Source organism: Chrysochloris asiatica, unplaced genomic scaffold (genome assembly GCF_000296735.1).
Source record: "Chrysochloris asiatica unplaced genomic scaffold, ChrAsi1.0 scaffold00001, whole genome shotgun sequence".
Lineage (NCBI taxonomy): Eukaryota > Metazoa > Chordata > Mammalia > Afrosoricida > Chrysochloridae > Chrysochloris > Chrysochloris asiatica.
This window is the reverse complement of record NW_006408519.1, coordinates 40,137,204-40,150,550: the sequence shown is the minus strand read 5'-3', so window position 1 is coordinate 40,150,550 and position 13,347 is coordinate 40,137,204. Positions and strand designations below refer to the sequence as shown.

Genomic DNA, 13,347 nt, shown 5'->3' with positions numbered 1-13,347 from the left:
CAAAAAGTACAGAGATTATTAAACTCCACACTGTGAACATTGCTGGGCTATCTAAAGCAAGGGGAAAACCCCCAAACTGCCCAAAACAGGATAAACCATGCACATAACTATTTAAGAACTGAGAAAGTTCAATGGCCTCCCCGCCCCTCAAAGACAACAGCCAGTTCAAAACGTATACATTAATGGCTTCTTCCAACTTCCAGAGGATTCTGTCTTCCCTCAATGTCCTCCTGGAAACCCAGCCACCACATGTTGTTGTTGTTAAGTGCTGCTGGGTCCGTTCAGACTCACAGCAACCCTGTGAACAGACCACTGCCGGGGCCTGCACCATCTCACAGCTGTTCTGGTTGATGGCTGCAGCCACTGTCCACCCATCTCTTTGAGGGTCTGCTTCCATTTTGTGGATCCCCTCCTTCACCAGGTGTGTCCTGATGTACTGCAGGTTATGCGCTGGACTGCAAGGTTGGTTTGAACTCCAAGATCGGGGCTCAAGCTCACCAGCTGTTCCTTCAGAACCAATTCGACGGTACTTCACCACAACTCCTTTACCAAACACGATGCCCTTCTCCAGGGACAGCTCCTTCCCAAATTCATCCTCTACAAAGACCTCTAATTACATTTCAGAATCCACCCAATCCTATGGAGTGCAGTGGCTCTGTAGGATAAGCACTGCTCTGCAAACCACCAGCTGCACTGTCAGAGTAAGAACTGAAGTTTTCTGCTCCCACAAAGGTGTACAGCTTTGGAAACACTATACAAGGTCACTATGAGTCGGAACTAATTCGACAGCATTTAACAGACCAGACACTATATCCATAATACACCATCCGTACACCTTGAGCTCTTTTCTGATTTCATCTCAGATGATGCCCCTAGCCCCCTGGGCCCACTCCAGCTACAATGGACTCCTGGGAGTCCTCCCATGTCAGGCCCCCACCTGTTTTAGGATCATTGTTCTTTGGATTTCCTCACCCTGAAACATGACCAGACCTCCATTTGATGAGCTTTCACTTAAATCTCACCTTCCTAATGAAATCTACTTTGACATCCTCAACTAGTTCTGCCTTTGTCTTTTCCCCAAGCATGCATGTATCACCAAGCACACTGAATAATTTGCCTGTAAACTACAGTCTGACCTGCAAGGTGTACGGTACAAGCTCACCAGCTGCTCCTCAGAAACCCTATACAGGGTCACTTTGGATAGGAATCGACTCAACGGCACTTAACAACAACAACTATGGTTGGAGTCCTGGTATGACGCTGCATATCATGCACTGGACTACAAGCTCAGTTTGAGTAGCAAGGTCAGTGGTTCAAATACACCAGCTGCTCCTCAAAGACCCTACACAGGGCTGCGATGAGTCGGAACAACTGGATGGCATTTAACAATACTATGTTTATTGCTTATCCTCTGTCTTCCCAGGCGAGGCCGTCAGCTCAGATGAAGGCAGGGTCTTTGTCTCACAGGTGAGGACCCAGATGACTGGCCTAAGAGCAGGCACTCGGCAGGCATCCGGCACCTGCAGACTGACTGTAAGGATGAAGACACGTGCAAACCTCAGTGTACCACAGCAATTTCCTCCTGGTGTTCCTACTTTTCCACTGTAACTGACCCAGCTCAGATCTTGGATTTCATCTCTTCCTACATGGTTTCTCTGCCTACTCCTGTGGCCCCTACAAAACACCCCAAACCACGCCATGGAGTCAAGTCTGACTCACAGCGACCCTACAGAACACAGTGGGACTGCTCCACAGTTCTCCCTGCTGTAACTCTTTATGGAAGCAGGCTACCACAACTTCCTCCTGTGGAGACACTACTGAGCTCCATTAGCAGCCCAATGCTGGTCAGCAGGGCTCCTGGGGGCCTGACTACACAGAGGGACACATTCACACCCCTCTCAGGCAGTATTATTATCCCAGGTTCCTAACAACTCACTGATACTTGTTGTTGTTGTTAGGTGCCATGGAGTCGGTACTGACTCATAGCGACCTTATGCACAGCAGAACGAAACACTGCCCGATCCTGGGCCAACCTCACTACTGTTGCCACGCTTGAGTCCATCCATGCTGCCACTTGGCCAATCCATCTCCTTGGGGGGTCTTCCTCTTTTTCTCTGACACTTACAGTATACGTATCAGAGAAATCACATTATAATTTTCACTGATACATTATAGTTAAGTGCCACAGAATCAGTTCTGACTTCTAGTGATCCAGATTAGGGCTTCTGAGACTATGGATCTTTTCGGGAATGGAGCCTCATCTTTCTCCCACAGAGCCACTGGCAGGCTTGAACCACTGACTCTGTGGTTCTGAGTCCAGTGCTATGACACAGAGACACTGTCCTCCTGGTATGTACAATGAATGTGTACAAATGATCTGGCATAACATCCTTTCAACATTTATAAGCTCTGGTTAAACTTTCCCAAATTAGTATAGCCCCAAGTAGTTTTATTTTTCTGGCAGACACATTTTAATCTGAGAAATGGTTATAGGAAAGGTGAATGAAACCATCTTTAGCTTAAAATTAAAACAAAGGATTGGGGGATCTGAAACAAATATGGAAAAGTATCTAACTGTCTAATTTAGAAACCCTTTATTGGAAAAAGACCAACAAGCAAATGGAAAATGCCATGAAGAAAAAGTTATTAAATAGACATACAAAAATCCAATAAAAACCGTAACTGGCAGGCTGAGTTTGCATTTAAGAAACACTGCCAGCACTGGGAGGGAGTCCTGGAAAGCACCTACACTGTGAACAGCTCTATCATTCACAGACTTCTTTGGAATTCAACTTAGCAATACATATGAAGGGTCATTCCACATTTAGAAACCTCAGCTTATGATATGAAAACAAGGAGGTCAAAGAGCTATATGCCCAAGTATGTTTTTTGCAGTGATTATATCTATTAAAACAACCCCAAATGAGCAGATGAAAAGCCCACCTAGAGCATAATAAGGCAGAATAGAATACTACTAAGCTAAGATCCTTAGAAGATCTGACACACAACACCTTAAGCCCATCTACACCCGACCGTCCATAAGCACATTCATCTACCTAGCTGTACTGTTGACCCTGCAACGTAAGAATCAGTACTTTACTTTACAAATGCAGAAACTGAAGTTCAACAAGATTAAGACAGTGGCTTTAAGTCACAAGATTTTGAATCTGCTCCAAAATAACCACATCTTGGAAAAAATCTATATATGAGTCAAACACAAGGATTTCAAAATGAGAAGAAATAAACACAGCAAGTCTGAAAATGGCTGTACACCCCTAGGCCAGTAATGCACATTGTTGTTCTTAAGTACTGTCAAATTGGTTCCGATCCACAGTGACCCTATATAGGGTTTCCGAGGAGCAGGGGGTGAGCTTGAACCACTGACCTTGCTATTCAAATCATCTTTGCAGTCCAGTGCATGAACCCACAGCACCATACCAGGACTCTAGGAATGCGCATATCTAGAGGAAAAGCCATACAAGGAACTACGAGAGAGGGGAACATTCAGTCTCTGTCAGCTGTCACCATGGAAGGAGCTGTGACCAGGCTTTGCTCTGGGTCACTCCAGTGTTCTCATGGAAGCAGCTCTGCACCCAGGGGTGAGGCGCTGGGCTTTGTGGAGAGATCTGAGATCCTGTCCGACAAACCCCGTAACTTAGCAGGAATGTGGGTCTTGAACCAAAATGAAAGGATTCCCTTGATTTATAACAGTGATGGCGCACATGGATTCTATGTGGGACTCAACATTTGGGCTAGAAGTTAAGAGCACAGATCAGTGAGGAGCTGACCGAGTAGCCTCCGGCATGAGGCTACTACACTAGCTGAGACAGCTTTCCTCCGGTGTGTCCACCACTCAGACACACAGCTGGTCATTACCAGCCACACCCAATCTGCCCACTCAGATTCCCAGCGCAGAGCCAGGAAAGCAGCAACTAAAAGCATAGTGTTAGGATTTGTCCTGCACCTTCAGTGATCACCCAGCTCTGGGCACACACTACTGACCTCTCCCGGCACGCGCTGGCGTACTCTCTCAAGACCCCTTAGGAAGGCAGCAGCACCAACGGATGGAGGAAGGGCCTCCACAGGAAATGGCTGGGCAAGCACATCATCATGCTCTACCCACATCTAAATGGTCAACATCCAAGTATTTAACTTGTATCTACTGTGCGATCAAAGAAGGCACCATGTTAAAGTGTCCGGCTGGAAACAGATGTGGCAGCCCAATTCTGTGAAAATGACAGCCACAGAAACCGGATGGGGCAGTTCTCCTCTGTCCCAGAGGACCGTAGTGAGAATGAATCGAGGCAGTGGGAATGGGAGGGACTAACACTGCTAGATACCACAGGCACCAGAAAGTATAAGCTAGACAACACATCTGTCCTTCAGTTTATATATTCCTATAAAAAATTCAGTGACTAACTCAGTAGTACGCACTGGACTGCTAATCGCTGCTAGGGTTGGCAGTTCAAACCCACCAGCCACTCTTGGAAACCCTATACAAGGATGTTATGAGTTGGAACAAAGTCAACAGCATACAACAACGACAATGAGTTTGGTGCTATGTGCTGATAAAATAAAATGTTTCCTATTTTTCTCAGGATATTTTCTACCTTAACCCAAACCTACTGCCACTGAGTCGATTCCGATTCATAATGACCCTATGTAAGGTTTCCACGGTTGTAAATCTTCGTGGGAGCAAAAAGTCTCCTTTTTCTCCTGTGGAGCAGCTGCTGGATTCAAGTCCAACACATAACCCTACTACACTACCTTAGGAGAAGAAAACAATTCCAAAGATTTCTTTAGGAGACTTTTCAGCTAAATTAACAGAGCCCAAACACCAAACAAAGGTCAGATCAATTAAGGGGAAAAAAAGGGCAGTGATCAGGTTAGCAAAATTCCTATTTCTGCAGGCAATGGCTATACCTAAAAAGACTCAAGATGAAATCTATTAAAATCGCATATGTAGTGAGCGGTTACGTTCCGTAGCACACTGAGCTTGGCTGGTGTTGCACAGAAGAAAGTGCTCAGAACTGGCTAAGAACCACCGCACCTTCAGATACTGTAAATTCAAACTGCTCTCATGGTAAAGATACTATAAACGCTTCAAGTATGCAGTGGGAATGGTGAGTTTTGTTATTTCCAGGAAGAGAACATTCTTAACAGACTAGAAAGTCTCACTGACATTCTTCAACACTTTTAAAAAATGTAAACTTAGAATACAAACACCTAATTCCCACTTTCAATCAGAAGACCGGCTGTCCCACAGGTAGCATGGGGTGGTGGAAGAGCAGGGCTCTGGGGTAACACAGCTCTTGGGATTAACCCAAGGTCCCATTGGTCCAGCTGGAGAAGTAGGCCGGTCATTCTCTGGCTACAGCTCTACCTCCTCATCAGTGAAACAGGCATAATAATGCCATCTTTGCACTGATCAAAAAACTCAGAAAAATTGAAAGTTCTTATGAAGGGTACAATAGAGTAAGCATTCCAGAAGGTGGTAGCTATTACTAGAAATGCTGAAGGTTTAGGGGGCATAGTGGGTGACGTCTTGGGCTGCTAACCACAAGGTCAGTAGTTTGAATCTACCAGCTGCTCCTGGGAACCCTATACAGGGCCGCAATGATTCGGAACCAATTCGACAGCACACAACAAGATGCAAACCTCTGCCAGAGAGGAATCATTTCCAAACCACGTTGCCTTTTCTATGTGGTTCAGAGCAGCTTCAACACCAGCATCGTCACCTGGAGTGGTAGCTGCTGCCTTCCAAACCCAGTGTGTGCAGCTGTGAAGTAGGTACCTCGAGGACTGCGTTCACTGGTTATCTTCTCCTCCGCTCCAGAATGAGGAAGCAGAGGCAGAGCCAGGCGCCCTGCCCAAGACCACACAGCTGGTACGAAGCGGAGCTCAAATCCAACTGCAGGCTCATCTGAGGACTTCAGGGGATAAGTGCGCACTAAACCGAAGTACCAGAGAATTTCCACGAGTCTTGAAAACATGCTCACTTCTTTGTACAAACAAGGACTAGAGGAGGAAGATCAGACCCAACAAGATGGAATGGAGAAGAGCATGCCTGATGACCAGATGATCGGGGGGGGGGGGGGCCGGCGGCGCAGTTAACTGCTCACAGTAAGTTCTCATGAGGATCAAAGCCAATACACCTTCCTAACTGCTTACTGTAAATGAGAAGCTACCAACCACTGAGAAGGCAGATGAAACTAGCTTACAAAAATCTCAATTCACTCAGCTTTCTATAAAACGATACCGTACTGAAGACAATGTAAAGTTTCAACGACTGTGGCAACAGTAATCATAAAAGCTATTATTCCATGGACTACCTTAACTAAGAGAACACCGCCCCAAGAAACAACACAAAATCCAGTGTAATGTAAACAGTGGACCTACTCAGGCACAGGGATATGGATGACTCCCTGGTTGGTATCAGTTCATAAGGCTTTTCAGAGTCGGCTGCAGGCACTGGAACATAGTCCTTCATGATGTCCGAAAGTGGATCTTCGTCCTCTAGTCCTCCAGCCTACTGTGCAGGAAGTATCTGGTTCACTTGACTTGTAATTAATTAGCAGATAGTTCTAAGGTACCACAGTGCATCTCACTTGACGCTGACATCAAATATAAAGCTATCAAGCACTTGACAATCTCTGTATCAAATTCTACTGGCAAGGTCAAATTGCCTCTGTAAGATACTATTAACATGCTTGCATTGCTAGGCTGGAGTCCTGGTGTGGCGCTGTAGGACAACGCACTGCATTGCAAGGTCAGTTTGAACCACAAGATCAGCGGTTCAAACCCACCAGTCGCTCTCGGAAACACTACACTGTGGGTCAGAACCGACCTGACAGCACTCACCAACAGCAACATCACTAGGTAGTAAGAGCAGATTCCCAGATAGTTTAAATAAGCAAATAAACCAATTTGTTTTTTTTTCCCTTAAAAGTATTCCACTGTAATTCCTCCTCATCCCGGTTTCTGTTCCCTTCCAACAAACCCCTCCTCCCTTGAGCCCTGATACCACCTGATCACGACCTCTTCCCAATCTTGTCCTACGGCAAAAAGAAGGAGCAAGAGGGGCTTCAAAACGCTGGGAGAAAATTCCCATTATCTTTCATGCCACTTTCCTACAAATGTTTTTGAAGCCCCCTCGGATATCACGGGAAGATTCAAGCAATGGACAAGACTGCACAGAGTGAGTGCTTCCTTTGTTTCATGACTAAAGTAGAAGGTGGTCATCATTCCCTCCTAACCACCATCATCCACTGCTGTCAAGCTGATTCCAACTCACAGCAACCCTCAAGAACACAGCAGAACTGTCCCACTGGGTTTCTGAGGCTCTAAATCCTTAAAGAAGCTGACAATCTCATCTCTCTCCCATGGAGCTCTGAACCACTCACTGATCCTATGTGTTAACCATATATGTTAACCATAGCCCAACACCTAACCCATTACAGTACCTGGGCAATTCAGGACCTTGATTCATGATATGTTAAGAGGAAGAGAAATAAGTCTCAAGTGGAACAACTAAGCTATGGGAAACTGGAACTCAAGAGAAACTATGATCAAAGAAGTTTCAGGCTGCAAATTCGGGTGGTGGCCTGACAGGGTCTAGGGGCAATCTGTGCATCTCTCTGAGGCTCATCAGTCAATCAGCAGGAAAACCGTCCTCCCTACCTCAAATAGGGAGAGTACAAAGTAGTGATGTTGCTGTCAGAACTGACTCCATGGAACTTAACAACAACTACATAGGAACCATTTCTGTAAAGACATCCCATGACGATGTCTTCTTCGCTCCTCTAGAATCACACAAGAATGAGATGCCCTGCCCTTCAGGAGAGGGGCCCCTCAGTCTCGGATGATGAGGTGCTAGAGTTCACTTTCAATCTCAGGGAGGAGGATCTGAGCAGTAGCCAGGGAGCCCGTGACTGGGTGGACAGTCATGGCTCACACATGTGGGCCCACAGAGGTACTGGGAGAATGCTGCTTCACGGGAACTGTTATGTATCAATTTGACTAGGCATGAGCCTCAGTGGTACATAGTCTCTATTTTGTGATCTGCTGTAAACCCTAACCTCTTTGTTGCTACTGAGGCAGGATGACAGGCAGGATGGAAGCTACAGGATTAGGTTGTATCTTGAGTCACTCTCTTTAGGGATACAATACAGTGAGCAGAGATCAGAGGGGCCCACTATCACTAAGAGAAAGAGAAACTCCTACATAGATGCAGGGCAAGACAGCTGACGAGGGCCTTCCCCGGAAGCTGACACAGAAAACCTTCACCTGGAGCTGGTGCCTGACTTCAGATTTCTAGTCTGCTCAACTGAGAGATTCACTTCCGTTTGAGAAACGATTCACTTACAGCAGCCCCCGAAAACTAAGACAGGAACCCAGATTCTCCGTGGTTGGCCCATGCAGGAATACTTCTGGTTTGTCAGGACATTTGCTTCCCTATGTAGTCCTACAGGTCTGGGGACCTAGATAACGTAGAAAGACCCTTTTTAAACATGTGACACTTACAACTAACCACATTATTCAAATGATCATTTAAATCTAAGTGGAAACTTGGGTTATAGAGCTAGCCTCCAAACCCAAAGTACTTAGTTAATAACACTGTTGCTGGAGTTGGAAAAAGCTTATATTTTATAATAAACACAGGGTCCTCTACTTACTGACTGTATGACGCTGTTTCATCATCTGTGAAGGGAGAGAAGAACAGCATTTACACCTTCTGTGTAGCTGCTCCCGTACAGATTTACAGCCTCAGAAACCCTATACAGGGTTGGAACCCACTCCACGGCACACTACCACCACCACCATGCAGCACCTAAGCACTGGTCAGAGGATCAGGCCCACCAGGTGAGGTTTGTACAGACTTGGCCATCATATACAGGGTGGCCATGAGTTGGAACTGATTAGACAGCATACAGCAACAGTAACATGTACCAGTTGATTGATTTGAAGCAGCACTTACATTAGTTTACTAAATTCTTACATGTAATATAGTGCCATCTGCTGTCTCACTGACTACTCACTACACATCTCAGATTCCAGAAGGGCAGTGGCTGTGATTACTGGAATCTGGTCTTCATGATAGGGCCTCACTGAGTATTTCTCTGTATATTTCTATCTTCACGCATGTCAAAATACATTGTGCTTCTCTGAACAGCAGAGTATATGAGCCCCTCAAACACAAAGCTTATTCATTATTGTGCATGCTTGACATCGAGCAGGCATTTTACAAAAACGCTTCTTCAGGAAATGAATGAGGAGCTGGAGTTCACTCGTATAGGAAATGAGATTAAAATCTGCTCTGGTAGGTGCATGCTATAAAAGTCATATAAAATAACAATCACAATACCACAAAGAACTAATTAATGCCAGAACAATACGGTATCTCCTATAAATCAATGACATCATCAAGTGAATCAATTTGGGTTTGGTTTTAAGTTTCGCAGAGGCCAACAGTAATCAATGTGAAAAAAGACAGGTCATTTAAAGCGATCCCTTCTTCAACTCCAGTTCTGTGGTATTTAAAATCCTTTAAAAGAGCCTGCCTCATGTTTATTTCCTTCAATGTTAAAATTACAAGCTATGTTATGTATTCAGTTAGTGTTCATTTCATACAATTAAAACGATTCAGAAATATGACAGTCCTACTCACACATACCCCTTTCAAGTATCAAAACATTTTTCTCATCTATACACACACACACACACGTTGTTGTTGTTGTTAAGTGCCGCTGAGTCAGTTCCGACCCATAGCAACCCTGTGTAGGGTTTCCAAGGAGCGACTGGTGAGCTTGAACCACCAACCTTGTAGTTCAAATAGCTTTGCAATCTGGGACATTAACACATTTATATATAAATAAATATGTATGTATACATACACATGAACTTTTTGAAGTCCCCTAGTATGTTTGTGTGTGTATGTATGTATACATATGTGTGTATGTATACATACATACACACACAAACATACTAGGGGACTTGAAAAGTTCGTGGAAAAATAGAATGAAAAGAGAATGGGATTTTTCCATGAGCTTTGTGAAACCCCCTTGGATACAGGGAGCATGTGTAGACATATAAATGACATTTCTTACATGGATGTCATTCTTGGATTTCAGCCAATGTGTGTTGCAGAGTGCTATGGTAAGAAGAGCTATGTTACTGTTCTTGCTATTTAACCGCTGTTGAGTCGGTTCCGACTTAGAGCAACCCTACACAGGATTTCCAAGGAGCAGCAAGTGAGTTTGAACCACCAACCTTAAGGTCGAGTGTTTACCCTCCAGTGCCACACCAGGACTCCAGAAGAGCTACAGAGGATCCCATTTAACATCTAAGGTAACCCTGAGGAGGGAGAAAGCACACACAGTGAAGTACAGTCTGCTTTTACAAAGGATGCTCACTGGCACTCGAACCCTGATCTAGGAGGATGAGCTGTGCTCAGAATGAACCCCGAAGGTAGCACAGTGGAGAAGAGGCACCTGGAGAAATAACAATGCACATCCCAATGACTCAGAGTGTGGCACAAAAAAACATGGGAGGTGTCCTAAGGGGGCATCAAGTGGGCTTGGCGACTAACTAGCTATGAGGTCAAAAGAAAGGGAATGAAATGGCCTCTTATCTTCAGGAAAGTGTTCCTCCTAAAAGGATTTTAATCCATTAGCGGAGGCTTTCATTACACAGTTCTTTCCACATGTAACTCTATGCCCCCTCTCGCTTCAGTCTCAATTTCACTATTTGTTCCTTCTTCCCAGGCACAAAACCTTATGGAAAAGACAAGGACAATCAAAGGCAAGGAGAGAGATTAGAGCTCCAATTTCTGTCTGAAAAGGGGGGCTTCTCTCTTCATTGCAATCCTTTGTTCTGCAAGTGGCCTAACACAGACAACACTCTAGCACACTTTCCCAAACTATAGACAGACCTCTTTCTAGTGTGGTTTTTACAAATTTAAAGTTTGTGGCAACCCTGCACTGCACAAGCCTTTCAGTGCAGCTTCCAGAAAAGCTTGTGTTCACTTAGGTCTGTTACAGCTGGTCATTCTTACAACATTTCAAACGTGTTCATCATGCTTTTGCACATTTAACACACCATTGTTGTTGTTGTTGTTGTAAAGTACCGTGGAGTCGGTTCTGACTCATAGCGACCCTGCACAGGGTTTCCGAGGCTGTAAATCTTTATGGGAGCAGAAAGCCTCATCTTTCTCCCGCGGAACCACTGGTAGTTTCGAACTGCTGACCTTGAAGTTAGCAGCCCAATTCGTAACCACTATGCTACCAAAGTGTGCAAATGTAACTTCTATAGGCAGTGTGATATGAGTGCCGCTGAGCTAATTCTGACTCACAGCGACCCTGTATAGGGCTTCCAAAGAACAGCTGGTAGGTTTGAACCACCAACCTTGTTGTTAGCAGTCCAGTGCTGATTCTACAACACCACACCAGGACTCTACTTATATGTATTGGGAAACCAAAAACTTCACGTGACTCCCTTTATTGCAATATCTACTTTACTGCAGTGGTCTGGGACTGACCTGCAAAATCTCCAAGACCTGCCTGGACTTGCGAACCTGTAGCAAATAGAACAGCAGCTTTCTTTCTATCTATTAACCTGTAACCGTCTATCCTTACCCTCAGCTACTGAGGGTGACAAACATAAGAAATACTAATAGAACGTATTATCCTACTTCTTTTATGTGCCAACAATTCCAACTCACAGTGACCCTAGAGGACAGAGGAAAACTGCCCCTGGGCTCTTCTGTTTTCTGGAGGCAGACTACTAGCCCTTTACCCCAAACATGGACCTTTCCTGAGCAGTCGAGCGCTATCCCAGCCTCTTACTTCTTCTTGTTGTTGTTATGTGCCGTGGAGTCGGTTCCGACTCATAGCGACCCTTTACAGGGTTTCCGAGGCTGTAAATCTTTACGGGAGCAGAAAGCCTCATCTTTCTCCCGTGGAACAGCTGGTAGTTTCGAACTGCTGACCTTGTGGGTTCACAGCCCAAATTCATAACCACTACGCTACCAGAGCTCCTTACAGGTAGTTAATTCATAGACTTACACCTTCCTATTTACAGTCATACTTATCTGCAAAACAAAAACAGCAGAGTTACCCAAGGCCTACAGCAATAACATACTGAGTTTAGAAAATGTCATTTAGAAATACTTTGCTCTAAAAGCTGCTGGAATCATTTGGTAACAAATCTGCACATATTAAAATCAGAAACTATAATTCTCTATCCTTCTCACCCTAGTTTAGCCTGTAAAACACGTAAGAAGCAATCCAGTGGACGACCCAGAAGCCAGAACTGCCACAAGGAACACACTCGTCCTCTGTCCCCATTACTGCGGCCATGGCCACGGAGCGTGGCTCATCTCCACTTCTGAGACAGATGTGAGTGGGACCAGGCCCTGTCACAGGCCTTCTCTGCAGGCTCTCAGAGGGTGGTGAGTATGTGTGTGTGGGGGAACACATCTCTCCATAGTGCTCCTGAAGCCATTCAAGGCAGTGGGTTTGGTTGGGGTTCAAGTGTGGTCTATTTGTAGCCGTCTGAAGAAGAATCTCCGGGAGTATTTTTCAAAATGGGGTATTTCCTGGCCTGACTCAGAACCCTCTGAACCAATCTCTAGGGGTGGACTTTCTAGAAAAGCAATGGTCCTCACCATGGCCTTCAGGCAAACCCAAATTTGAGAGCCACTGTTCTGGAGAGCCACTCGCCATGCATAATGATTTAACAAACTAACTATATGACATATTCACATTTTACTTCAGTATTTGGGGCAATGTCCTTATTTAACTTATACAAGAGAGCAAAAGTTGTAATACAGGCTCCATCCCACATAGCACTGCATGTGACACCAAACGATGGATTTTTTTGTTGTTGTAAAGTGCTATTAAGTCGGTTCTGACTCACAGTGACCCTGTATAGGGTCTCCAAGAAGCAGCTGGTGAATTTGAACTGCTGACCTTGTGGCTTGGAGTGCTTATGTTACAGCACCAAGGCAGAATGTTCACAAAGACTTAACAGAAGATGCTGACACTGACTAGTGTTATCTCTGTTCAAGGGATTATCAAGAAATTATTCCTATGGGATCAAAACCAAATTAGCATACTTAGGTTATAACCGCTATCCACCCCAAATCTACTGCCATCGAGGCGATCCCATCTCATAGAACCCTGTACAGGGGTTCCCAGGCTGTCAATCTTTAAGGGAGCAGTCTCTTCTAACTTACCATAGATCTCTATATAGGTCAGTAATTCTCATGAGAAGCGATTGAATAAAACATGATTATCACTAACAAGAGGCATTAGCAGAAAATACTCATTAGAGTATAGTGAGGCAGTA

At 44.9% G+C, this 13,347-nt stretch overlaps 1 protein-coding gene across 1 annotated transcript in view; it reads right to left on the bottom strand.

Annotated features, from left to right (window-relative positions):
• EFR3A (EFR3 homolog A (S. cerevisiae)) overlaps window positions 1-1,382 on the bottom strand; it is a 68,295-nt gene extending 66,913 nt beyond the window's left edge. Inside the window, exon 1 of the mRNA XM_006830710.1 lies at window positions 1,373-1,382. Coding sequence (XP_006830773.1) covers window positions 1,373-1,382 — 10 coding nt within the window. The remainder of the gene's footprint in view (window positions 1-1,372) is intronic.
• Window positions 1,383-13,347: the final 11,965 nt, after the last annotated feature.